The sequence below is a fragment of the Ptychodera flava genome, chromosome 7 (assembly GCF_041260155.1).
Source record: "Ptychodera flava strain L36383 chromosome 7, AS_Pfla_20210202, whole genome shotgun sequence".
Taxonomy (NCBI): Eukaryota; Metazoa; Hemichordata; class Enteropneusta; family Ptychoderidae; genus Ptychodera; species Ptychodera flava.
Genome location: NC_091934.1, coordinates 45,752,032 through 45,778,534, shown reverse-complemented (window position 1 = coordinate 45,778,534; position 26,503 = coordinate 45,752,032). Strand labels below are relative to the sequence as shown.

At 35.7% G+C, this 26,503-nt stretch overlaps 2 protein-coding genes across 5 annotated transcripts; both read left to right on the top strand.

Annotated features, from left to right (window-relative positions):
• Window positions 1-40: 40 nt before the first annotated feature.
• Window positions 41-15,704, top strand: LOC139137688 (ankyrin repeat domain-containing protein 12-like). Of its 4 annotated transcripts, none has more exons than XM_070705909.1 (6): window positions 41-120; window positions 5,647-5,890; window positions 7,067-7,252; window positions 8,585-8,911; window positions 9,392-9,487; window positions 10,232-15,703. In XM_070705909.1, exons 2-6 carry the CDS (start codon window positions 5,710-5,712, stop codon window positions 12,226-12,228), a joined length of 2,787 nt encoding a protein of 928 aa, XP_070562010.1. In that variant the 5' UTR covers window positions 41-120; window positions 5,647-5,709; the 3' UTR covers window positions 12,229-15,703. The 4 variants fall into 4 exon arrangements, with proteins under 4 accessions (XP_070562010.1, XP_070562011.1, XP_070562013.1 ...); XM_070705910.1 differs by having other exon boundaries at window positions 56-124; XM_070705911.1 differs by lacking the exon at window positions 41-120 and adding an exon at window positions 3,818-3,972.
• Window positions 15,705-21,543: 5,839 nt separating this feature from the next.
• Window positions 21,544-25,064, top strand: LOC139137686 (NADH dehydrogenase [ubiquinone] 1 beta subcomplex subunit 5, mitochondrial-like). The gene is made up of 6 exons (XM_070705907.1): window positions 21,544-21,697; window positions 22,061-22,161; window positions 22,635-22,701; window positions 23,216-23,277; window positions 23,689-23,795; window positions 24,484-25,064. Exons 1-6 carry the CDS (start codon window positions 21,559-21,561, stop codon window positions 24,581-24,583), a joined length of 576 nt encoding a protein of 191 aa, XP_070562008.1. The 5' UTR covers window positions 21,544-21,558; the 3' UTR covers window positions 24,584-25,064.
• Window positions 25,065-26,503: the final 1,439 nt, after the last annotated feature.

The window sequence follows — 26,503 nt, the reverse complement described above, 5'->3', positions numbered from 1 at the left end:
ACGGTCGAAGATATTTTTCTGGATGGCCTAACTCCCAGCGTACCTTTCGAAATTACAAATGGCCGTCTGTTGGAAACAGTAACCAGTACGCCGACGCAGGATTTCCCGGTGTTTACAAGTGTAAGTAAGTGTACGTTGATATAATAGTGATCAAGACGTGGAAGACATTTACAAATTTTTGGATCAGTTGGACTCACGTACTCTATAACCATCGAGTTTTTGTCAATTTTCTACAGTACTCGAACTTGACGGCTGTGAACCCCCGGGTGTGAACCGTTTAGTTGGTGCGTTGACTGTCTTGTCGGGTACGGGGCCCAGACACTTCGCACCAAAACCACTTCGCCCCACACAACTTCGTCCCAAAACCATTTCGCACCAAAACCACCTCGTCCCAAGTATTACCTCGTCCAACGCCACTTCGCCCCAAGTACCACCTCGTACTAAAACCACTTCACTAAAGTATAGTTCCGTCAACTCGTCCTAAAACATCGATGCCACGATGTATCTTAACGTTGTTTTAACTTGGCTACCACGAACCATTTATTCTTCCATGAAACCATACGGTATATTAGAAAAAGAAACATGCAAACTACTAAATGGTACATTTCAGGTGCCGTGCGTGGTATTGCACGATGCGATGTCATTTTCTCGAAATGTGTACAATTTCAAGATTTCAGTCCTAGAATGATAGAAAGGTGATTGAAATTTCACAGGCAGTGGTTGGTTATTTTCAGCTTTTAACGGTTAGCGATAATTGAGGAGTGAAGTGGCAATGTTTTTGGGGCGCAATGGTTTTGGGCGACGTGATTTTCGGGGCGAAGAGGTTTTGGTACGAGGTTGTTTTGGTGCGAAGTGGTTTTGGTGCGAAATGGTATGGGACGAGATGGTATGGTGCGAAGTGTTTTGGTGCGAAGTGTCTGGAACCGTCGGGTACACATATCCCCGGGCACATATCCCGATCCGCATTGATAGCGAAGTGTAGTACATTAAACTAAATACATGCGTCGTACGTACGCTTCATGTCTGTTGATGGCTTCCAATATCTAATACCGGTTTTGAATGCCGTTTAATGCTGGGAATACACGGCTTTTTATGCAGGGTTTAATAGTTTCCTGGTGTACTCGCGGATCTATTCAGGAAGTAGCAGTTTCTCGTGCTATTGTCAGCCGCGTTATCCTGTCAGTGACGGCCATATATCCATGGTAAACCTGTCGTCTCCATGCGTGTCTGTTGGTAAAGTCACCTGTAACTTAACCACATATTTCTCATTCGAGGAAACTCAACAAATAGTTATACAATATCATTATTGCAAGGAGGAAGGAATATCTACATTGTGTACCTTCATGCTCATTCGTAACAATCAATGAAAATATTTGACTTTTCAATGAAGATCATGAATTTTAATGCAATTTATGAATATTTTATGAAAATGATATGTTGTGCTTACTCGGTATCATATCACTAATGTTGATTATTTTCATAAGCGACAGCATGAGCGTACGTCTGTGTTACTTTGTATTTACACTTGACACTCACACACACACACACACACACACACAACTACTCTGATTCATCGACTTTAAGAAAAATTTCAAATCAGATTGTGTTCTGTATGTTGTATTGCCAAGAAAACATAAATACTTGGTAAAATGTCTTGGATACCAGCTTTCATTGTCAAAGTCTAAGGTGTCTGTCATCGAAATCCTAGATATCTGTCATTTCACTGACCAACTCTATCAGATCATCATCTTTATCGTTTACGGTAAATCCAAGACCTCTCCATTTCACCATCCTTATCAGATATGTATTATTTCACTGTCAAAACCTAAATTAAAGATATCTCTTGTCTCATTTTGCCATCCAAATCCAAGATATGTATCATTTAGTCCAAGTCTGGAATCTATCATTTCACTTTCCAAATCCCAAACATTTGTCATTCACTCTATATCATCATACTTGTCAAACATCTGATATCTATCATTTCACTGTCCAGATCAAAGTTAAAGATATCTCTTATCTCATCTCACTGTCAATCATCTGCAATTCAGTCTAAATCTTAGATATCTGCCATTTCTATGATCAATCTCAGATATGCCTTTCATTGCCTAAATTTGAGAAATCTCAGATACCTGCCTTTTAACTTTTCAAATTTTTGATATCCATAATTTCACTGTCATAAATCTCAAACATGTGCCAATTTCATGAGCTTGTTCATCACATGTATGATCTTAAAGAAAATATGTATTTTGATAAATTTTGCAGATAAATATTATTCAACTGATAATATAGGGTAAATAAAAGTGCAGTCATTTATTCAGCTTTATCGGTCTAATACTCTCCTCTACACCTGGTTTCCCTGTTCAGAAGTCAATCTTTCCATATAAAACAATGGGATTGGGCCAAACCATTGCAGTTAAAGGGTTAATGGGTCCAAAAACAACTATACTTTGTACTTTGTGTTTGCCACATTGTAGCAACAACTGTTTTTATCAGAACAAATACAGAGTCAAAGAAATTTATCCGCTATGAAGGTGAAATGCCCCTCCGGAATAAATATTCAGATTCTCAAATTCCAATACTCTGAACTGATTCTGAAGTTAGTAGAGAAAATCAAGTTTTCAATCTCCAGCATTTGTAAAATTAGGAAATTTAATTTTGATTGCACAGGCACAAGTTATTTCATGAGCCAATTGTTGTTTGTTGAAAATATTTTCATTACTTTTGTTCTGGAAACAACTCAAGGTTTTTATTTCTCTCCTTTACATTTTGTTGAAATGTAAAATACTAACCTTACCGACACTACGTGTAGATATTATTGCTGACATAGTAAAGCTAGAGTTCTTGTCCAAAATACAAGTCAGGTAATAACTATTACAGAAGATGTAAAACACACAGATTGACAATTGGAATATCGGACATTGCAACATATTTTGACAGTGAAGAGTGGACTGTACTGTAAAAAACAAAAATTCTACAAAATATATCAAAAGTGAAGTTCTTCAATTTCATTGAATATTGTGGTGGCTGTATAATTTGCATTGTCAGAATTTCAAAAGCTGAGACCAAGCATAGACCCTTGAGAAATATAGACCCTTTCTTGAGGGTCTATGGACCAGACAGTACAGTTGTGTTTTAACCTATTCACTGCAATTGCTTGTCAAGAGATCCACATCACTGTGGATACCGATGGGTTGTGGCCAAACCATGGTGGTAAAAAGATAAATTGTGTCATCAGATCATGGAATGCCACCCTTTACTTGATAAACAAGCTGAACATGTAGATGTAGTGTTAAGGAGTAAAACAGCTCATAAATAAAAAGGTATAAATTTAGAATTCTTTTGTGATCTTCAGTGAGATGTATGTAAGCCTCTCCATAGTGAATAGTAAAAGGACCTCCTGTGTGGCCAATTAAACCCCTTACAGCCAACCCATCTCCTGTATGGCCAATTAAACCCCCTTACAGCCAACCCATCTCCTGTATGGCCAATTAAACCCCCTTACAGCCAACCCATCTCCTGTATGGCCAATTAAACCCCCTTACAGCCAACCTATCTCCTGTATGGCCAATTAAACCCCCTTACAGCCACCCATCTCCTGTATGGCCAATTAAACCCCCTTACAGCCAACCCATCTCACCATAGTAAAAGGACCTCCTGTGTGGCCAATTAAACCCCTTACAGCCAACCTATCTCACCATAGTGAACAATTGGATAGAACTCAGGTAGAATATAGCCGCCTAAGGGTAGATATTGAGACTCAGATTTTAAACAACTTTTGTAGTCTATGGTTTACGTAGACTTAGTTTGAAGTTTGTTGAGTATAAAGCGTTCTATGTCTTGTTCTTGTGAAAATGGAAATTAATTGTTTCTCATGAAGTTGCAGGGACCATGGAGGTACCAAAAGAGTGGTACCTCAATGCAGGGACACAGGGATAGAGATCGTTTTGAATTTCAAATGTCAATAAATTTTAGGTAATTTGTTTTTGCTATAGTATTACTAAGACTTGCCCACTGACTCCGTATCTTTCCACTTCATTCAAAGCATAGACATTAGAGTCTATGTTTCAAGAGAATGGTTATAAAAGTTTCCACGAGGAAAGTTTTGTATCACAGTCCCTCCGCAGGAAAAGTTCAAGTTTGCTTTTGAGGCAAGTGAGTATCTTAAACCAACTTGTGGTTTTGTAAGTGGTTCAATATTATCCTTATTACCCAGAATAACAGAAATACTGATCTGGTTGAGATATTCTGGAAGGTAGTGTACCTACCGATACATCAACCTCATTTAAAGTGCCTGTTTGAATATTGACACAATTGGTTACACAACAATAAGTACTTGGACAGTGTCTATTTGCATTTCTTATTGTTACAATTCAAAGAGCCGATGTGGGATTTGTAAATGAAAAAGCTGTTTACTTCACATTGCAATGAATAATGTGATTGCTTTTGAATAAAAGGTTATTTTACAAACATTATCCAAAATATTAATACACAAAAAGTGTACATACAGTCGTCTCTTGATGAATCAGGCTTTTGTTTACGGAACAAAACTGTTGTCTTTCAACATCATACATTTCCGGATTTGTATTAACAGGATATATGAAGTCAGCTATGCTTTTTGACATCTTTGAACATGCTGAAATAGTGATCAGCAATTTTACCTTTGGCCCTGCTTTACGGTAACATGCACTTCAAAAACTGAAAGTTGTACGTATTTGCTAAAACTTTCCTCAAGGGAACTTTACACCATTTTCTCTTACAATGAAGAATTAGTCCCTCCAAACATAACTATGAAGTGTTTGCATTTGAAATGTTAGAAAACATTTACCGTTTCTTTGAAAAGCATTGACAAGATAATAAAGGACAGATTGTGAGTAGTTGATGTAAACCTGCAAGTACATATAATTTCATTTCAAAGAGTCACTTGTGCTGAACTTTGTGAGCTGGAACCTGATAGAAAACATCGGTTGATAGCTCTGCTGGTGGACAGAATTGCTTCGGAGGCTGTCTTTCGCCCATTTCATTGCTTCGATAAAGTTTGTGTGCAATTTGTAATAGTGAGTGTATGAGTGTGAGTGCTTCATGAACTCTTCAGCGTGTGGAGGGGTGGCAGTCAGAAAAATTGTAATAACTCTTAAGTTTTGTTATTGAACTACTATTTTTTGAGAGTAGGGATTTCGCTGAGCTGTTGTGTCTGTGGCTTCTACGCTTGGTGACTGGGTGCTGTATGTTGTGAGTTAGAACCTGATTAAAAACACCATATTGTATATTGCACGGGTTTTGTTCATTTTCAAAGATCATCTTCCCTTCACTTTGTCATAAAAACTTCTCCAAGTTATGACAAAGTCAGTGAATTTTATTTTGTATTTTTTTTCATATTTTTGTCAGATTTGGTTAAAAAATAATTAAATTTTGTAATAAAATAAGTAAATAAGTGGTCTTTCATTACACTTGAGTGTGTCTCCTTTTTAGATTGACAAATTTTTTTATCACTTTTGTCAAATGCAAAAGATTAGAAAATTGCTGTGTGGTTTTGACATCATCAGTGAAATATTTCAACTATTACCTTCATTTCCTGTAGTGTGTGAACAACACATTATTTTACACAGGCACAACTTGTAAATGTTATTAAAATGATTTATTTGACAGGTGAAAAATCTGAGGTTGTAAAATGTAACGGAATGTGAGTAATGAATTCGAAGAAATGAGGCAATGGATTGTACAGATACCAAACTACATGAAGCAGTTCGCTATGGTGATACCAACCTAGTGTTAGAAGCGTTGAAGGAAGACTTTGATCCAAATCAGATTGGTTTATATCAATGGAGTTGTGTGCATGAAGCGGCTAATAATGGAGACTTGGAAATATTGGAAATGCTGCTGGAATACAATGGTAAGTTTGTCTTTTTAATTGACTTATTATTTCATGTCAGATCTATTTAATGTAGTACTCGGTTGCTTTCCAATATAATTACACAAATACTCCAAAAACACCCACTTTACACATAAACATATCTTTGCTAATTACATGCATTTGCATGACTCAACTACTGACCAATATCATATAGTTTTGCTTATTAATATTAATCTAAATAATGCCAAAGAAGCAATGCATTTGTCGTCTTTCTTTTTCTTCTGATTAATATAACATGACAGAACAGCTTAACTTTCATTGAAGTCATAAAAATTTCAGAAGATTATTGATTATGATATGAATCTGTGACAGGAAGCATGTCAATATTTGTTGATTTATGCAAATTAATATGCAAATCAGCAATAATCTGTCACGAATTTACAATTGCATTTAACTCCTTCAATTTCCCAAGCTATATCTGATAAATTTTTCAAAATTTCAAAATTTTTCAAAATTTTAAAAATGTTCAAATGATAAAATTGCACTTGATTAAAAAATTCCAAAGTATATTATATACAGTAGTATCATTGTACCCTGTTAAGTTGCATGTATGGCAAATATTTAATCTATTTGCAGAATGAAGTTGACATTCTTGTCGTAACTATGCATATTCAGGCATCATAATGTACAGTCTAACAGTTCATGTTCACAGTGAACTTTCCAATCTCTACCATACATTGGTGTGATTTGACCTCAACCTTCTACAGATAATTTGAGCAATGCCTTGCAAGGCTTTGAAATGTTGACTCACAGAGCTTAGCTCCTCACATTTCAACGTGATTTTGGCCGGAGAACACAGAACTGTGTTTTAAAACAAAACAAAACAAAACAAACACTCTGGATAATATTAATAGATCAAAAGTTACAGTTAATAGATCTACATGTGTAATCCTGATACACAGGTAACAGTAACATTACACCCACTCCAGAAATTTTTTCACTGACCCATTGAGTGCAATCCTAAGCACAGAGGGAGCGTGCCCGAAGCCCTTCTTTGTTCATGTAACTGTATCCATGTACATGTTTATAGAGTAACTCTACACCCATCTTGTTTCGCAATTTAAACAAATCCCTTCACAAAATTCAATCTATCATTACCCTGGTAGCTTCAACCTCAATATTACGTGTTGAAGTGTATGTTCATTTTGTTACTAGGTGATCCCAATGCACGTGACCAGTTACACGGTAGTACAGCAGTCCATTATGCGGCAAAAGAAGGCCATGTGGAATGTCTACAAGCTCTAGTTGATGCCGGCGGCAAGTACGATATCAGCAATGATGATGGTGAAAACTGTCTAGATGTGGCTGTAGGAAAATGTAAACAAATACTAGATAAACAAAGTGAGTGAAAGTAAAATTAGATTCAAAGCAAAGTTGATGTTCGTGTAATCTGTTGTTTCATACGGTATACACAGTTGAACTGTTTTGATAGCGCTGTTCACGGTTACAGGTTTGTTACTAAATATAGCTGTACGCGCGCGACATCGGACACGCAGCTTGAAATGCGGACAAATTTTATCAATGTTGCATGCGTGGCTGTTTTTGCAGCTTGTACTCTGAGTCGTGAATATGTTTCTTAGTATGAACTGTCTTACTAGCAGTCGCCCACTGAGATGTATTTTCGTCGTTTTTGCATGCGTAATTTTCAAAAGCGTAATCTAAAAATGCGGACAAATATTTATTTTTGCATATTAATGAGAGAACAGTGACGTAAACTGTGAACAGCCCTATTGCATCTTTACTGAGACTAGCCTAGATTCCTTTCATGTCCGCTTGCCTCCGTACCGTAGTGGGGACGGAGGTACGGAGGCAAGCGGACGGGAAAGGAATCTAGGCTATACTGAGACAGAACTGAGTACTATTAAAGTCTGTTCACTTAGGTTCCCATTGTTGTATGTCAAGACAATTCTACTTGCAGCAGTCTAGTTCCCAGACCATTGTTCCAAACTTATTGCATAAACACACTCAAGTATAAGTTTCAAGTCTTCTTTTAAAAATATGATTTCAAATTTCTCTAAATGTTACAGCATGCACATGATGTTATATTATGCAAAGTTGTTCTATACAATATAGGATTTGTGAAATTTAGATACTGAACATATTGATTTACAGCAGTTGGGTTATAATGTTAGTTTAAACATCAGAAACATCAGAACATCATTGAAGTATTTGGCAACACCACAATGCATTCTGACAAAATGTCAACAGTTACCAAGCTGGTCTTGGATACAGGGAATTGGGTTAATGTATTAAATCATGCCAATAGGCAATGTCACAGCATGGCTCTGATGACAAAAATTGCTGCAGACTATCAACAAGAAAGAAAACAAAAAAATCATGAATATTACACCTTTCACAGTAAGGCCCACCTATATTGATCCACCAATCCATGGAAAGCATTAGGGTGAACAAAATTTTGACTGCAATGAGCGCCAAAGTCAATTTTTGTCACCCTTATAAATTATACCTCAGTCAATTTTTGTCTGATTTTTGCCAAAATTTTGATTAAAAAACTGAGGCCAATGAAATGTTGTCTTCATTTGGTCCAATTATCAGAAAAATTACAGAAAAGTTTATAAAAATTGTTAAAATGTTTGACTAAAATTTTGGTGGGAAAAAATACAGCACTCAAAGGGTTAAAGAATGACACATCTTTCATCTGATATTTTATAGGAGTGAGAAAGCTGATGAGACTTTCTCCAAAAGATGCAAGGAAAGAGATAATACTAGAGACGGAAAAACATGGAAAGGAATCTCAGGAAAAATGTGATGTTGTCAGCATTCCGGAGAGACAGGATCACACAGGAAAGAAAGCATGGGACGAGATTGAGGTCATCAGCAGTGTTGATTTGACAGAGAAAGTTGATAATGACCATGAACATGAAAATAAAGAAGAGGAGAAATCATTGATAGAAACAGTTTTGCCAAAACTGAAAGGAACTACAGAGACAAAGATTGAAGATATCAAACCAGTTATACAGACACAAAATATTGAACCATGTAAGAAACATTTTCATCTAATTTATCTTTCATATACAGATATGTGAATGTGTAACTTACACTTTTCTTGAACCACTCTTGTATCAACACAAACTAGAACTTCAACTTCAAAAATCACTGTAAACATTCCGTTCTTAGTTTTTAGCAGGGATTTTCTTGAAAATTTAATTTTATCATTGTTAATTACTTTATTCAGATTAGTATTGTTTAAAACTATCATCCTTACAAAAAAATACAGAGAGACAATGACTAAAATACACAAAACAAACAAAATTAGAATTTAAACAAGAATTCATCACTTCAATGTATTTTTCAAAATGTTTTAATGATCATACAGGCTTGTTACCATAAATGTGAATACAGTTACGGAATGAAAAACCTTCTTTAGATCAATTGGATACAATGTAAAAAGTTGAAAAAGGCATCAGTACGATAAAATGAACATACCACATGAACTGTTTCTTTTAATTTATGTTATAGCTGCCGGACAGCTTCAGTTGTCATTTGAATACAACTCCAAGACTTCTGTTCTCAAGATAAGAGTCTGGCATATTGAAGATCTCTTGCTACCGCCAGGTAAGTGAGTTGTAGTTTGTTTGTGTAGTTGGTAGTGTCTGATAGTGAGAAAAAGAAATCACCTGACTTGGTATTGAAGTGCACTTACAGGCATTTCATTATGTATCAATTGATGTCATTATAGATTGCTAGTGAGTACGTGGAGACAATGACCTTGTATCAAGAGTGTTAAAAGATTGTTCATATACCGGTACTTAGCAAATTGTGATACATAGATGGCCAGATGTAGGTTAGACATTTACAAAGGATGTAGCTGGTTCATTAAACCAGTGTCCATGAACTCACTGGGTATTACGTGTACACTGATCATCAACTCATTGCTAGGAGGATGTAGCTGGTTCATTAAACCAGTGTCCATGAACTCACTGGGTATTACGTGTACAATAATCATCAACTCATTGCTAGGATATAATAATTTTTACATCCCTCTGTCTATCAAGGGTTGTTATCTCATAGACCTCCATGGGAAACATTTACCACATTTCCTCTATAGCAATCATGTTGAATAGGATTGTTGACACAGGCAATCCTTTGTAACTATGTCCATCCTTGCTAGCTCATTATTAGATGTTTCATTGTCATGGTAATCAGGTACTAATATTTAAAAACCTCAACCGAAAGATAGTTTCAAACAAGTTTACATTGGTTCCACATGATTACAACTCTCAGCAAAGAGCCTTGTTAATCATACTGCAATGACATGATGTGCATTAAATGTATTCTGTTTTCTCTCTTTTTTCCAAGTTGAGGCATCCATGATCAGTAAGGTCTACATCAAAAGTTACCTTCTACCGGACAAGAAAGGAGAAACAAAACGAAGAACGGAAGAACACAAAGTGGAAGAGGCAGAAAGAACGAAACAAAGTATTATCACAGTGAAAAGACAAGATGGAGAAAGCACTAAGGCAATATTTCAACCATCCAGGTTTAAATTCACCAAACCTCTGGAGTACAAGAAAGTTTCAAAAGAGATGGTTGAGACAAGAACTGTACATTTGAGTGTTTGTGTCAAACAGAAATACAGCAATCGTAGCTTCATCATCGCAAACTGTCAAATTGACTTGAAGAGTGCCGTCAGGAAACTGAAAAGGGAATATTTCAAATTGACATCCTGTATAAACCCAACCATTCCATCCAATTTACATTTATATTCTCCCAATGATCTGGTTGTTGTAAATCAGGGTCTTTATAGCAATATTACAGCCAGTGATCCCAATCTTCGATTACTGTCCGTCCCAAGTTTACACATAACAGATGATATCCAGCGTGCGTCAAGTGAAGGAAATCTACGTGAGGTAAAATGTCAATCAGTTGAGAGTATCCCGTCCATTGCAATTGACATACCAAATGATGATGAACACAGTTTTGCCCAAACTTTGCAGGAAATTGCCGTCATGCCAGATGGGCGAAAGTATGATAATATCAGCCGCAGCCATCCTGAGCTGACCGCTGTAGATATGCCTCTACCGGGGGCCTCTGTGTCCACTGAATCAAACCAACTCCAGAATGTCCTGGTCATGTCCGATAAAAGTTCAAGTTCTCCAGATGTCAGAATTTCATCACAAGTTTTCCGGGAAGTGGGAACGGAGTCGATAAAGTTTGGGAAAAGCAACACTGAAGACATCCTCAAAGTTGAAGATCTTGATGAAGAAGAAATCGTTGGCGAAAGAATCACTGAAGAAGAGAGACATAAGAGAAAGACAAGTCCTAAACCAGGTCGTGCAGTTGATGTCAGCAGACAACTAATTCAAGTTCAAGTTCATAGCACTTCCAGAGATGATGACATTGACTCAACACATCTCTCTGGTTCAAGTTTTGGCAGCAATAAACCAACTTTTAAAATTGAACATGTTGATGAAAGTCCTTCCAAGACAACTCCACCGCAACGAAAGAAACATATGGATCATGAAAAGACAAATATCATTGCAAACACTAGAGATGGTTTACAGTTTTCTCAACAGAGCGGGGCAACTCCAAAACTGATAGGATTTAAGATGAAACCAGATTCTAAGAAAAAGGCAAGCATAACAGAAAGTCCCTCACAACACAGTGCTTCTCAATACAAGGAAAACACACAGAGATTTACCTCCCAGGAAACCATGGCAACAGAGCTGAAATTTACAAAACCGTTGACTCATGGGATACCTCAAACTACTCTCTCACTGGATCTGGAACAAACCATTCCCACTCAAAGGGGTGAAGAAATCATATCTCAGGGTGGGAATATTTTGGGTACAGAACAAACTATTTTGTCTCAGGGAAGTCACCATACAAAACACAAGTATGATCAGAGCAAAGGCAGTGTGAATCAGGATTTGAAAAGAGAAAATAAAGACACTGCTGTCACTCCCAAAAGACCACATCGGTATCACAGAAAGAAACGAGGAGATGAATCTCTACAAAGTGACATGAAAATTCAAGGAAAAGAGAAAGAAACGTATGTCAGTGAAGATTTGAAGAAGAAACTGGCAACTCCAGAATTCAGATTAAAGATGTTCCAACGTACTGGGAAAGAGCCCCATCCAGCAACACCTGGAATGGTGACTGATATCAATACATCAGAAACTGACCAATCAGATCCATTCTTTGTGCCAGGTACACCTGTACAGTCCCCACAAGCCAATCAGCAGGCAGAAGCCCGTGAGAACGTAAGTTCCACTCCTCCAGTGTCAAAGGAATTGAAGGAGTTTCATAGGATAGAAAGTCCTGCAATCAGCAGAATTAAAGCAAGTTGGATTTGATTAACAGATGTTACATTGAAGTTTATGTAAATAAGTTAGCTGTTTTGAATAATAGATGTATGCAAATTGAGCAACTGAATAATTTTGCATTTACTGTCAAGATTTAGTTTTACTGGTATTTTAGTCCCCAGGAGCCCCTTTATATTCTTATTATGTATGGTAATATTATTATTGTTATTATTGTTATTACTTGCCATTTGGGCTTATTATTTTATTTCTTTTCGCTTTATTCAAGTCCAGTTAATTTCTTAGTTTGGAAATAAATACAATCCATAGATCATAATCTACCAGTGTAGATCAAGGTAAATTAGAAAGCCAATTCTGTTTCAATGAGAAAACTTACCAACACAAAGCTTCCAACACTGAAAATATTAAAATGGATTTTCTTTTTATTCTTTGATATTTTTATACTACTCTACGCATGGTACATTTGTACTATAAGATGAAAACTTAACATTGCTCTTTGTGAATACCAAATTAAAGTACATATGTTGTCACTTTTAGTAGCGGACAATTTACTGCAGTGATATCAAATTAGTTACTATTGATGTAGAATAATAAAACAAGCCTGAAGTCCTTGAGAGGAATATTTGGAAAAACTTCATTTCTCATGAAAGTCCTTAGTCAGTTGTGATATGTTTTTGTGATAATTTATGTAAGTAAATGAGAAGAAATCAGAAAAAATGTTGTCTGATTTGATCTCAGAGAAAATTTTCCTTAAAATGTTTCACTGAATCAATGTTTGGTACTATGGAAACAAATTACTGTAAATGTACCAATATTTGAAATTCAAAATGGCCGCGCTCCCTGTGTTCACTCTATGGGGAAAAGACAAATTTTTGATTTTCACAAAAATAAGCCAGCGAAAAACTTGAATTACTGTACTTCAAAATGAGCCCCCACAAGTGGTAAACCTTTTGATGGTAAGTTATATAAAAGTTTTAGAGTCTGAATATCTTTTCCCAAGGCACATTAATTACTCAATGAAATTAGTGTATCAGACTTCCTCCCAAGAATGTTCCACCTTGTTACTGCTACATAAATATAGTACAGGTGATGGTTATGCATTGAACACCACATAGTTGACAAATCAGTTACAATTCACATAATATACTTTCGTAGTCTTGTGTTTGAAAAATAGCAATGAAAAAGTCTGTGAGTAGTTCAATTGACTCAATCACTTTTATTATTATTATTATTATTATTATTATTATTATTATTGTTGTTGTTGTTGTTGTTGTTGTTGTTGTTGTTGTTGTTGTTATGATTATTATATGCATTGTACATATTTCTCAAAATGCTACCATGGTTATAGACATACATTTACAAAGTTACCTTGGCCATATCACAGACATTACCCAAAGTTTCTTTAACTATCATAGCAAGATCCTGCGATACAATGCAAGGAAATGTTTTATTTTGCTGTTGCAATATTTCTCCTTCGATGTTTACCTGAATGAATACTTACCATACTTAATTTTATCCTACTGTTACTCTGTGCTTTTATTAATTTTGCAATCAGTACTATTTGATATAATAATCATGGCATTTCGGAGTTGTTGATATTCAGTGCCATAAAACACAATCTTATTTCAGTAGCTTTAACTTTTCTTTGCCAAAAGTTTCTTGCAATATTATTCACTTGTCTTTCATTTTGACATACTGAAAATTTTTATGGTAACAAGAAAACGTGTCAGTATGCACTAACAATCATATGAACTATTAATTTGACCTCTGACCCTAAAACGTGTCAGTATGCACTAACAATCATATGAACTATTAATTTGACCTCTGACCCTAAAATAACACTACATGTTGACCTGCAGATACAATATTAAATTTAAATGCAAGAAAGACAAAAAAGTCTGCCAGGATTGGAAAATTTCTTGCAATTCACCATTTCAAGACTTCTTTCATGAATCACATGTTACAATTAATTAACTTGTAATTAAAATAATTGATACCATGTACAGTTTGACATATCCATAGAGTAAACACTTGTAGTCATTATATTTTGTTAAGTATTCAATAATTTTCATAAATTTGCATAATTCTGTACTTGAACAACTTTGGCAGTATTAAGCCACCATCTGATTAATGTTTTTTATTTAATGTACTTACATTTTTGCTTTTAATATTTTTTTGCAAATTTTAATGATATTTTTGAATTTTGTTGCAGTCCAATTCTAGCATATTAGCTACAATGCCTGTAAGCTGTCTGTGAATGTTTTTTTCACAGACATGCCAAGGAAATGTTTTCAAATAATAGATAATGTATTCCAGACAAAAATTCAGACTTGCATTTTGCAATATTTTTGGAAATTACGTTTTTTGCATTTTGTGAATTTTACCTTCCAAATAGTTTTTCCACATTGAGACTACCATATTTTACCGCTGTTATACCATATTCAGTTTTTTTGTCAATTAATCTATCTATATTTTTGACAGCTGGTTCACCTTTGTATGGAAATGCCACATAAATTATTATCAATTGTAAAGAAATGAAAATGTTAATAGGGTTTCATTTTATATCTTCTTTATTGAAAACACTGTAACATGCTTGATTTCATTTATATCATTTATATTTTATATTTGCAATGAAAATAATTATCAGTCCTAATTTTTATGCACATTTATAGGTGCCAATGGATAATTTTGTATTGTCATACATTTCTGTAATGTATTAGAGCCACGATGCTGAAGTTATTTTCGTATTCGTTTTCGTATTCGTTTTCGTATTCGTATTCGTATTCGTATTGGAGTCACTGACAAAATTTTTTATTTTTAGTCCAAATTTCGTACGTATTATATAAAAGTTCTGTCTTTACAGAAGTCAAAGTGCTTTTTATATGACAATATATCAATACTTCAATATTTGAGAATGTAAGTTGAAAAAGATCCAATCTTTTTAGGCCCTAGATTGAAAGATATCGTTGCTATCATTAGAGGAGAGATTTTAAAAACAAACGGCCAGTACACAGGCACTCCTCAGCTGGGTAGTCTGTTGAATAGATCGATTTTCGGCTCGATCTATCGATCCCGTAGTCGATATGCGCGCCATTGTAACCAAAATACTCACTAGGTTACAGTGGCGGGCATACTGACCACGGGATCGTTAGATCGAGCCGAAAATCGATCTATTTAGCAATCTACCAAACTATTAGCGCCTGTGGGCCAGTAGTCTTTTGAGGAAAGATTTTTTAAACAAACATCATTTTCGTATTCGTATTCGTATTCGTTTTCGTATTAACTTCTATCACAACAACCAACTTCAACATTCTGTTGACATCATTAGTATCGATAATGGAAATTTAGCTGACCCGCCCAATTTGACGAGTTGTAAACTTAAAAGGTAATTTTCTTGTTTTAAACTGATATCTCTGAGAAAGTGATCGTCATAACGACAGTGAATGCAGGGCTCAACGTTATCGCATGCCCGTAAGTCGAAATTTTAGGGGCAACCTTGGACCTTGAAAATGTTAGAGGCTTTTGTAGTGTCACGAAAACCTTAAAAATTATATATATGACATGCTATATTTAGACTGCTGTCGCAAAGGAAAACGAGATGAATAAAATGGCATCATAGGCCTATGTCCCGATCGGTACATTTGTTTCCCTAATAAAGATTAAATTAATGTGTGAGCTGTTGTCAGAGTCTGTGCTTGAGTACGGCCCATCTCTTTTTCTTTCCTTGCGTTTGCGTCAACTGTCATTGCCAGAACATGTTAATCAACTTGCGTTATGATAAGATACACCACAATGCATGGAAATTAATTTGTATCGCGAAATATCGAGAAATACCTGTATTCTATGATAAATAGGCTTCAGCTAGTCTAGTAGCTGTGGCAACTGGCTCAATCGGTTTCCGTCATTTGTTACTGTGCGATCCAGTTTTAGTGTTACGCAGTTTGCCCCGCTCTACAACTCCGTTCTGCAGGTCACTCCAAAAACTTTCAGCAGTACTATTTTGGGGGACCAATTAAGCCGCTAGCCGTAGATAGCTACTTTTTTCAACAAAAACTCTGAATAGAAATGCAGCAACTATCAACTTTCGATAGATATTTTGTAGGCAAGAGAACAAAACTCAAACGTATATGCGCATTGAATCCTAACTGTGATATCGCAGCGGTACTTGTGGCGTGTATCGAACTCGCTCGGGTCATTGAGGTCATCGCCACAGTCCCATCCATGGTCTGTTCATGGAAGTTTTTACATCCATGGTCTGTTCTACATAATTGCAGTCGCTACCAGGCAGATTTGCCATGATATTTCAACAAAGTTGCTTGCTATTTAGATCTAGCAGAAAACAAGAACCTTTATGAAACATGCTAATCTACAGTCCAAGCTTGATGAAATCGATGCTTTGATCTGCTTTCCAAAGGACGATTTCCGGAAATGGTCTAGCCGGTCACATGCCACTATCGCAAATATTCATTACGCACGTGAACGCATGAAACATGTTGCAGTTACTGGTTGCTTGTTTTCCCTTGTCAGCTATATTTTGATGACATTTTATGCTGGGATTATGATTGGTTCAGTTGAAATGATGTGACAGCACTAAAACTGCTTCTGATACTTGATTGGATTGTAGTAAAATTTACGGGCCTAAAATTTATCATTAAATTCATGGGATATTTTGACAGATCATTCAAGATAACATCAGCAGACACATTGGCAGCGCTGTGCAGTGGAGAGAACGCGTGGAGAGAACGCGCTCAAACCTTTGAGTAACTCCGCTCAACGGCTATGCTTATTCAATGCGTATTTTGGGGTCGCGGCCTTTCGGGACAATGCTCCGTGAACACTGAGCGAATACAATTTGATCACGTATACGGTATGGAGAAATGTCTTGAAAAAATTGAGTCGCAATCTCATAAAATTTGGTCACCTATGCGACTGAAAATGGTCGCTACTTTGAGCCCTGATTGAATGTAGGCCTAATACATGAATTATCGGTCGGTCCGGTTTTATGTTATTATTGCTCACATCTTTACTCTGAAAGTTAAACTACCTATTGTGATTGATTTCTGTTACTTTCTACCCTGTAGCAGCACGTACAACTTTGTCGTAACTTGCAATTTTGTAATTTTTGCCTTACCGCACTCACTGAGTTTTGTAAAGTATTGTATTGTATTGTTATTATAAATTTATTTCAGGTCTACGTAGAGCCATGTCAAAATGAAGTAAAATACTTGAAATACAAATTGTAAATGGATATGAGTATTCTAAAGTGAGTCCCAAAAGGATGACCGGATATAACAGTTTTCACATTTTTTTGTTTAGATGGTTGTCCTGGACAAGTCCCCCGTTCATCATAGCTTTCAACAGTCACCGTTTTGCAGCGCCTCACAAAAATCTGCCCTCCCCGCAAAACAATGGTACAGTCCAGGGCAGCTCCTTTGCATCCACTCTCACGAGTCCCATTACTTGGCACTGACCACCTGATTTCGGGGTGCATCCAGCTGCCCGGTCAAGAGACATGGCAAGCGAAGATGCTGCCTTACCAGATCCCAACCGATTTTAAGTATGTTTTTTTCAAATAAAATGAGGTGAACAAATTCTTTAAAATCTACAAATGCAAATTTATGTAAATTTAACCAATTTGGCAGATGAAATTACGAATCAAATTATCACAATATTTAAACCTCAGTAAATATCGTATATTGCACGTTTCATACCTGAAACCTGGACTAAAAATAACATTTTCTGTCAGTGACTCCAATACGAATACGAATACGAATACGAAAACGAATACGAAAACGAATACGAAAATAACTTCAGCATCGTATTAGAGCCTAGAAGTAATACTGTAAAATAACAGACCCCTAGGTGGCAAATGTATAGCAAACCATATCATAGTAGATCCCCTAGCTTACTGAGAAAAATATTGAAGCTAACAGAATATTGTAAGCCCCTTCAATTTATAATGAAAAGTGTTGAACTCATTCGACCTTTGACATGTTTTATCATTCTTTTTATTTTATAACTAATCTAGTGACTGTATATTGTTTTAAACTCATTGACCTTTGACATGTTTATCATCTTTTAATTTTATGACTAATCTAATGCCTGTGTATTGTTTTAAACTCATTTGACCTTTGACATGTTTTATCATTCTTTTTATTTTATAACTAATCTAATGACTGTACATTGTTTTAAACTCATTTGACCTTTGACATGTTTTGTCATGTTTTTATTTTATAACTAATCTAATGACTGTATATTGTTTTAAACTCATTTGACCTTTGACATGTTTTATCATTCTTTTTATTTTATAACTAATCTAATGACTGTATATTGTTTTAAACTCATTTGACCTTTGACATGTTTTGTCATGTTTTTATTTTATAACCAATCAGATGACTGTATATTGTTTAAACTCACTACATCACAGAGAAATTTAAGTACGTACATTTGTAATACTACTTATCAAATGTACTTGTGTTGCATTTGTACAGTTTATGTAATTTATGCATATATCATTATTTATAATTATTTAAGGTATGTATCCAAAATACCATTCCATGTTAATTTATGTCATATTTATCAAACTTTTGTGTTCCTTTATTACTTCCTTTCTACAAATTTGCAAAGCTGTGATGTACTTTTCAATGTTTACTCTGTAAAGGTGTATTCAGCAGATGTACTTAAATACACATCCTTGCAGCTTCTGAAAAAAAAAGGCAAAGTTCTGGAAACATTTACTGTATTGACTTATAAACTTGGCCAGTAGAACACTAATGAGTAGAGTGAAACCTGTTCCAATTGACATATCACCAATGTGAACACTTCTCTAACTACATGTAGGACAGCAGATCTTTCAAGCTGAAGGTTGTGAATTGAAAAAAAAATCACAAGTCCATATTAATAAGAATATTTCTCCAGAGTTTCTACATGGTTATACTCATCTCAGAATTGAAGCTTTATACTTTTGAACTTAAAATTGTTCTTTTTCATAATCTGTGTTGTAGTAAAAAGAAGAAAAAATTACTAGCCCAGCCGTAAAAACAAGAAGCCCAGTCATAAAAACTACTAACCCATGAGGCTTGGGTCAGTAGATTTGTTTGACCCTGAAAAGTATCAAAAGTTACTATTTGAATGGTATGTTTACTGAAAGATCTGGTGTCATTTTCCTGTGTAGAAACAGGATCACTGTTTGAAACCTTGACAGAACTATTCATTGTCGACTATGATTGATTGTATAGTAATGTTGAACAAACTACTGACTCCCTGATCAACCTGCAGAATCTCACACAATTACCAAAACATTGCATTCAATTTATTAGAACCTTCCACTTACCAGTCTGTCAATCAATTCTGGATGAAAATATGTGATCGGATCAAAGGAATTATCCATGTTTATGTCCAAAGTTCTTGACAAATATCATATTGCAAATGTGTGAAATTGTATTTTACACTCCCGGTGTGCAGTCAAGAAATTTTTTTTTTGAGATTTGTTTTGTTTCATTCTCAGCAATTTGTCCAACAGGTCATTCCAGGGGGCATCCAAGGTCATTCTAGGGGTCTTCCAGGTTCATGCTGGGGGTCATTCTTGGGGGTCATCCAGGGTCATTTTAGGGGTCATGTTTTGTCATCTTATCCTACTGGTCTTACATTTCACTTTACGGTGAATGATCAAACATGTTTTATGTTATACAGTCTTGTACGGGGTATACTGTACTATTTTTAATAAATCGATTCCAACGTAACAAGTAAGTTCCGTAAATGTAAATGTATTTGTCAAGGGTATATACTTATTGCTGGTAAAATTAGCAAATGATTCCATACAATTTTGAATCGAACACAAATCTGAGTTTCTCTATGCTTTGTACATTAGTCTGTACAACCACTCATTCTGAATGACAGAAATTATTTGATGTAAACAGAAGTTAGACAGTACACCTTGACATTATCGCATTCACAACACCACTTCAAGACTTGCCCAGAAATCCACACAGGTTACTATATATACCATTTATACTTTGTACCAACTATTCCTAATCTGTATAGTTTATAAGCTATCATGTTATCAGTATGCTTGGTTTTAATCATTGACTTCTGTGATACATTCCATTCTGTTTCATACATCATAACATTTCAACCATCTGTCTACATATGAAGGCAAAACTTAACACTATGTCTGTAAAATTTTATTATCGAGTACAAAATCAGTGTCATTTGACAATGTTGATTCTCCATAAAGAGAACACTGCATGTTTTGATGTTTTATAATTTTCAATTTTGAACATCTTTTAATAAATTGCTATGTTTAATTTAAATAAAGTTTTCAATTATAATTTTTTCAACAAATATTCAACAGTTCCTCTTTGTTTATTCTTCTGCAAATGCAGTTAGTCTGTGTATGGACTTTTTAACTCTGACCACCATAGTTTAGCATTGCCCCATCGTTATCAATGGTTTATTTATTTATTTGCTTACAAGTTTTGTAACGGTTATTTTTTTTAAAATGAGAACACAATCAAAGAGATTGCAATACACTTCACAAAAGTTAACACAGAAAAAAATAAACACCTTGCATGGCAATAATTTTCATCACGCCTATATATCGTTGAGGGCGCTTCTCTCCTTCCAAAGTGCTCTAACAAAGTTCTTGGTAGCTTTTGGAGATTTTGGACCTGTTCACAGGGAATTTTTGGCAAAATGGCTGCCATCCCTGTGTTAACCCCATTGAGGAAAATGGAAAATAAAATTTCCGAATTTTGAAAATCTAAGCCGGTGAAAAGTTTTCTTGCATCAAGAGCTTTAAAATGAACCTCCACGACTGGTATATTAGAAAAAAGTTGTAGAAGATAGAGTCCAAATATCTGTCCCGAGGCACGTTTTACCTTATTGAATGCATAAATGTTGTCTTTTATGGCAATGTGCAAAGTACCTGTGCAAATATTACCCATCACATAAAAAGTCTTATTTTCACAGACAAGAAAGAAACCAAGCAAAAAACGGTACAGGAGAGAACAGTCAAAAAAGTAAACCAACCACAACACGATGATTATAAATCATACTACATGTATATCACCACAGAAAAGTATACATCTATGTAAAGCAAACTGTGAGAATGTCTATGATTGTCCTTTACGGATTGAAGGGAATGATAAAAAGATGAGAGGACTATTTTGATTTAAGGCCTTTCTTGTCCTCTATCATGCATTACAGTCGGTCCCATCGTTATCTGATTAAACAGACAGAAACTTAAAAGTCTTCCATTTCTTAACAAAAATCTTCCGTTTTTCCTGTAAATATCGGAACTCCCAACAAACAAAATATCCCTCTATACCTGTCACTGGGGGCGCACTAGTCATTTTTCCCGTCATGCCAAAATTTGTGAGCTGCTGCAACTTCAAGATGGCGGCGACCGGAGCAGGCTCGAGGGTCATGCAGCTGTATCGCCTCGGAACACCGCTTCATCGGTGTAATGTATTGCTTCAACAGACACCAAAGGGAACCATAGGTAATGTATAGCGATATACTTGACTCAAGGAACGTGTAGATCGCGAATTTGAAGTTGCAACGTGTAGTTTATTTGAACACACTCCAACATTGCATTTAGTTGCGCTCGTCGGTCGTTTCGCCTTTCGGTGTAATGAAGAAGGTAGTTGCCACTATCTGCTTGTACTGTAGTTTCCTGTATGTGTTGATGCAATGTCATCTGATGCTTAGATATTTACGAGTAAATTCTGAACTCTCGTCGCTGATGGTGTGGCCAAACTCAAAAGAACACTATCGAAACACGTATAATAGTACTGTAAATTGTATATGATGCACACACTTTTATCTCCTGTTCACTAGTTTTTCTTCCTCAATATTTTGTCAGGATCCATCATAACACGGCAGATGGCTGGTGGACCATACAACAAACCAAAATTCACCATCAGACCTTCGAAATATTCGGACAGAAGGTTTCTAGATTTATTTGTAAGTATTCCATTTCTGTCTTCTTGACCTGTCTGTGACCTGACATTCTGCCACTCCATCCATTATGTTGTGATCCCACTCCCAACAAGGCAACATAACACAATCAAGAGAGTGGTAGGGCTCTGAATCAGAGAAATTTATTTTTTCTGCAAGTACCAAGGCATAGGTAAAGCTCTGATATTAGCTGTGAAGTCATGCAAACACACTGGAAGTGACATTATTGGTATGAATAAGTAGTTAAATTCTTAGCTGTGAACATGTATGTAGCAGCACTCAAGTCAGTCACCTAAAATAGTTGTGACAGTAAATACTAATGAAATCACATCAAAATTGTTTAACAGCTGTACAGTTGTTATGCCATTCACTTTGATATCCATGCAAGAGATAGCCTTTACAGTAAGATGTACTTACAATATATTGGACTTTTACTTTATTTATTTGTTTCTTATTTATTTATATGTGTTTTTCTCTAGAAACACTATGTTCTACTCACGGCAGTACCATCAGCTATTGTCATAACTTACATCAATATCTTCATAGGTAAGATGAAGTCATTCAAACTTGTGTAAAAACAAACTGAAGAGAGTTGTTACAAACGAGTGTTCTGTTTTTGCAGAAAATATTGTTCTAAAAGAGTGTGTAAGATCTACATCAGGCTACCTGTACATTAACCCTTTCAGCGCCATGGTTTGAACCAATCCCATTGTTTTTCTATGATAAAGCAGCTTAGCTGGACCTCTAGAGAGGATAATGTGGGGGGTGGGGGGAGGTTAATTATGGAAATGGTTAAGACTTAGCAAATTTCCACTTAGTTATTTGAGTCCTGCTACTTAGAGGTTGACTCTTGCAGGATACAAACTCATCATCTAGTGGTCTATGTTCGTCTGCTCTTCTCAAGACAAGCCATACATGTTTTACTTGCTTTTTGATGCTAGACACTTATAGTTTACTGTAAAGTGCAACTCCGCACTCCTATCCTGACCGTCGAGCCAGTGGGCAATTTTCACCCTGCATTTTTCATTGAGTCACACTTATTACGACATTGATTTTGTAGGTGAAGCAGAATTTGCAGAGACACCAGAAGATTACGAACCAAAACATTGGGAGTATCATCAGGTAAGATACAAGGTTTCTGTGGAAATACAAACTCACATATGTAGCAAGACTTGTTGATTATTTTTGTAATAATAAAGTGAAAGTGACCATGGTACTTGGGTTTTCTTATATCAGTTCAGTATGGCTAACAGCTTATACAAGAATTACGCTTTCTGATTCAATTGCTGCAGAACAATTTTGTTAACTTGTTAGATATCAGATACATTCCCTTTATGGTCAGCTTAAAATGTACCTATACAAACTTGATGACACAACACATTGAATATTCTTGCCACCATTGATTCATAAAACTGAGAAACTAAAACTTTTAAGTTCCTGTATACAGTGGCAATAGAATATCAATGATATTGTGACTTCTGATCATAAATTTGATTGACAAGGTCACAATGTAGTCATTCTGTTTCATTTCAGCATCCCATAACAAGGTGGATTGCTAAATACATCACTGGAAATCCACAGAAGGACTATGAAAAGATGATGGATTTCTTAGACATTGAAATGGAAAAGAAAACTTTGAGGTAGGGAACATCCCAGCAAATTTCAAGTGAAGTGCGCCTTGGGGAAAGATATTCAGACTCTCAATTTCTTACAAAACTGGTTTTACAGCTTTTGTGGACTGATTTTGAGGCTCATTGAGTCAACAAATTTTTTCTCTTTTTTATTTTTATGAAAATTGAAAATCTGACCTTTTACACCAAGTTAAAACAGGGATGGCAACCATTTTTAGTGTCAAATTCAGTAAATTGTCTGATACAAGAATTTGCATGGTGACCAAAAGTTTTTATTCTTGACTTTGGAAGGAAATTGTTCCAAGTTTCATTGAGGACAGTTTGAGCAAAAGTTAAAGTCTTTCAATTTAGAGGTGTGTACTATCTTAATCAACTACTTAATTATCACATTTCTTCCAGCTGTTATGTTTGTGTGTATATGGTCTGCCACTTTACATCATAATGGTTACTATGGCAACAGTGCTATGGTAACATTTCTGATACTATGGCAATGTCACTGTTACCTTGACTACCTAACTGTTACTTTTGTAGCATTCTGCTACCATGGTGATTATGCTGTAGCCATAGCAGCATTTCTGTAACTGTAGGCACATTACTGTGACGATAGTTACAACCATTATTATGTCTGACAGTTTTCCCTTCAAGTGCGTTTCTCACTATTCTTTCATTATCATAGACTTGCCATTTTCTCTTGCAGGGAACAAGAAAAGCAGGTTCGAAGGTTGATGAGACAGCGAGGTGATGGTCATTGGTACTACTACCCAACTCCAGAACCAAAAATTTATGAAACAAAATAAATTATACTAAGCTAGGGGGTTTGATTTTGCAGATATCAAAGGTCAAAATGTCACATGACAGTTGAGGTTATCTGAATACTGCATAAAGTGAAGGGAACCCACCACTTGCCATTAAATTCTGTTTTCTCAAATTGTCCAACATAGACATTCTAGTGGCATTTAGTATAGACAAAAATTATTTTCCAAAATAATGATATTGTCATTTCTGATTTCCTTGCTATGGGTAAAAGATATTCCATCAAATGCAGTTGTAGTTTTGTATATCTAAAAATGCTGCGAAAAAAGTTAAAAACCCTCTTGTAGATATTTTTCAAGAACTGAAATAATGGAATAGTCCAGGACATGTGTATGTCAGCATACATGTCATGCATAGACTTTGCATTGTCATATTGATTTGATTTCCTTAAGTCTCAAATATTATTGCTGTGAAGAAAGTTAAGTGTTTGTTTGGAATTTTTATGAATTAAAAATGTGAAACCCAGTACAGTCTCTACCCTTTGTGTCAGTGTTTAGTGGATGCACACCTGGAATGCAGTCATAATATGATAATTATGATATGACCGGGAATTTCAAGACAACAGGTGTGGAAGGTATCATACCCTCCAAGGGTCAACCTTGGTGCTATCTGTCAGTAGAGTTTGCATATTCTAAATTTCATAACAAGGGAAAAGCATTTCCAAATATTTTTCGGCCATCAGAATAATGGTAGGACCTAACTATGCTAAGCAAATTTCAGTAAATGACATATTAAAAACTTGATAAAGCCAGTGTAACACATGAAATACATGGGCCATGATGTAAAAAAGTCATGTATTACACTGGGTATGAATGATGGCTATATCTGATTAACTTCAACAACAAAGATGTAGTCCCAGTCATAGAACATTAAATCCTCAAACATGCAATATCTCAATATTACACCAGATGCAAAGTCTGTATCACGTATTATCATACCAGTATATTGATGGTGCAAATACAGCGATCTAATTGGTCGAGACGCTAAAAGAACAGTGGTATATTGGCGACATACCATGGCTGGCATACGCATGAGCTCTATTAAAGGTTGAGTAAAAATCCGTTTTTGACGTTCCACGCCAGAATTTCAATATACTATTATGATATAATAGTAATAACTCAGCGACGGTATACCACTCGATTTTGACCAGTTCACTTCATATATGCACTCGCTCTCACTCGCGCATATATGTCTCGAACTGGTCAAATCTTGTGGTATACTGTCATTGAGCGTGCTTTATTGCTAAAAGATACAACAATATTTTACACTGAACAGACACACTATTGTATGTAACACCCCAAGTAGTGCACAAGGCACCATGGCGATATCTGGTGACCATGGCGATATCTGGTGACCATGGCGATATCTGGTGACCTAGAATCACAAAGATCCTGTTCCTATCAACAAACACACATTGCTCAAGGACTGCACAATATGTCATCTCATCCAATCCATGGTCTTACCAACAAAAATACAAATTTTCAAACTGCCTCTAGTGCTCTGTCAGTCAGACTGAAATCAGTTCCCTGGAATGAGATGATCACTGTCTGCGCACTACGATTTTGGGGTTTTTTCGCTAACAGATTGTCCTCACCTCAACAGAGAATTGATAACAATTGCCAATATGAGGAAATTTAAGTAATATTAACATTCAAATTGACATTTTAATTGTTGAATTTCAATTCACAACACAGATGTACAGAACGTAAAGTTACATGAAGAACAGGTGATGGAATTATTATTTCAATTATGTACCAAAGAGCTTTAATGTAATTCTTGGTAATCAAGACTGTTGTTCACTGATCGCTCGGTGGAGATAATTTGGAAAAGGTATCAATGGAATGCAAACAAATTAAGACAGAGTACATCTCAAGGACATTTTCAGCCTTGCCAAATCTTACATT

Excerpts from the sequence above, each read along its gene's own strand:
- LOC139137688 (XM_070705909.1), top strand. The coding sequence starts at position 5,710 with ATGGATTGTACAGATACCAAACTACATGAAGCAGTTCGCTATGGTGAT. Across the intron at positions 8,912-9,391 it reads GACACAAAATATTGAACCAT|CTGCCGGACAGCTTCAGTTG; the intron begins GTAAGAAACATT and ends TTTATGTTATAG. Across the intron at positions 9,488-10,231 it reads AGATCTCTTGCTACCGCCAG|TTGAGGCATCCATGATCAGT; the intron begins GTAAGTGAGTTG and ends CTTTTTTCCAAG.
- LOC139137686 (XM_070705907.1), top strand. The coding sequence starts at position 21,559 with ATGCCAAAATTTGTGAGCTGCTGCAACTTCAAGATGGCGGCGACCGGA. Across the intron at positions 22,702-23,215 it reads TTACATCAATATCTTCATAG|GTGAAGCAGAATTTGCAGAG; the intron begins GTAAGATGAAGT and ends TTGATTTTGTAG. Across the intron at positions 23,796-24,483 it reads ATGGAAAAGAAAACTTTGAG|GGAACAAGAAAAGCAGGTTC; the intron begins GTAGGGAACATC and ends TTTCTCTTGCAG.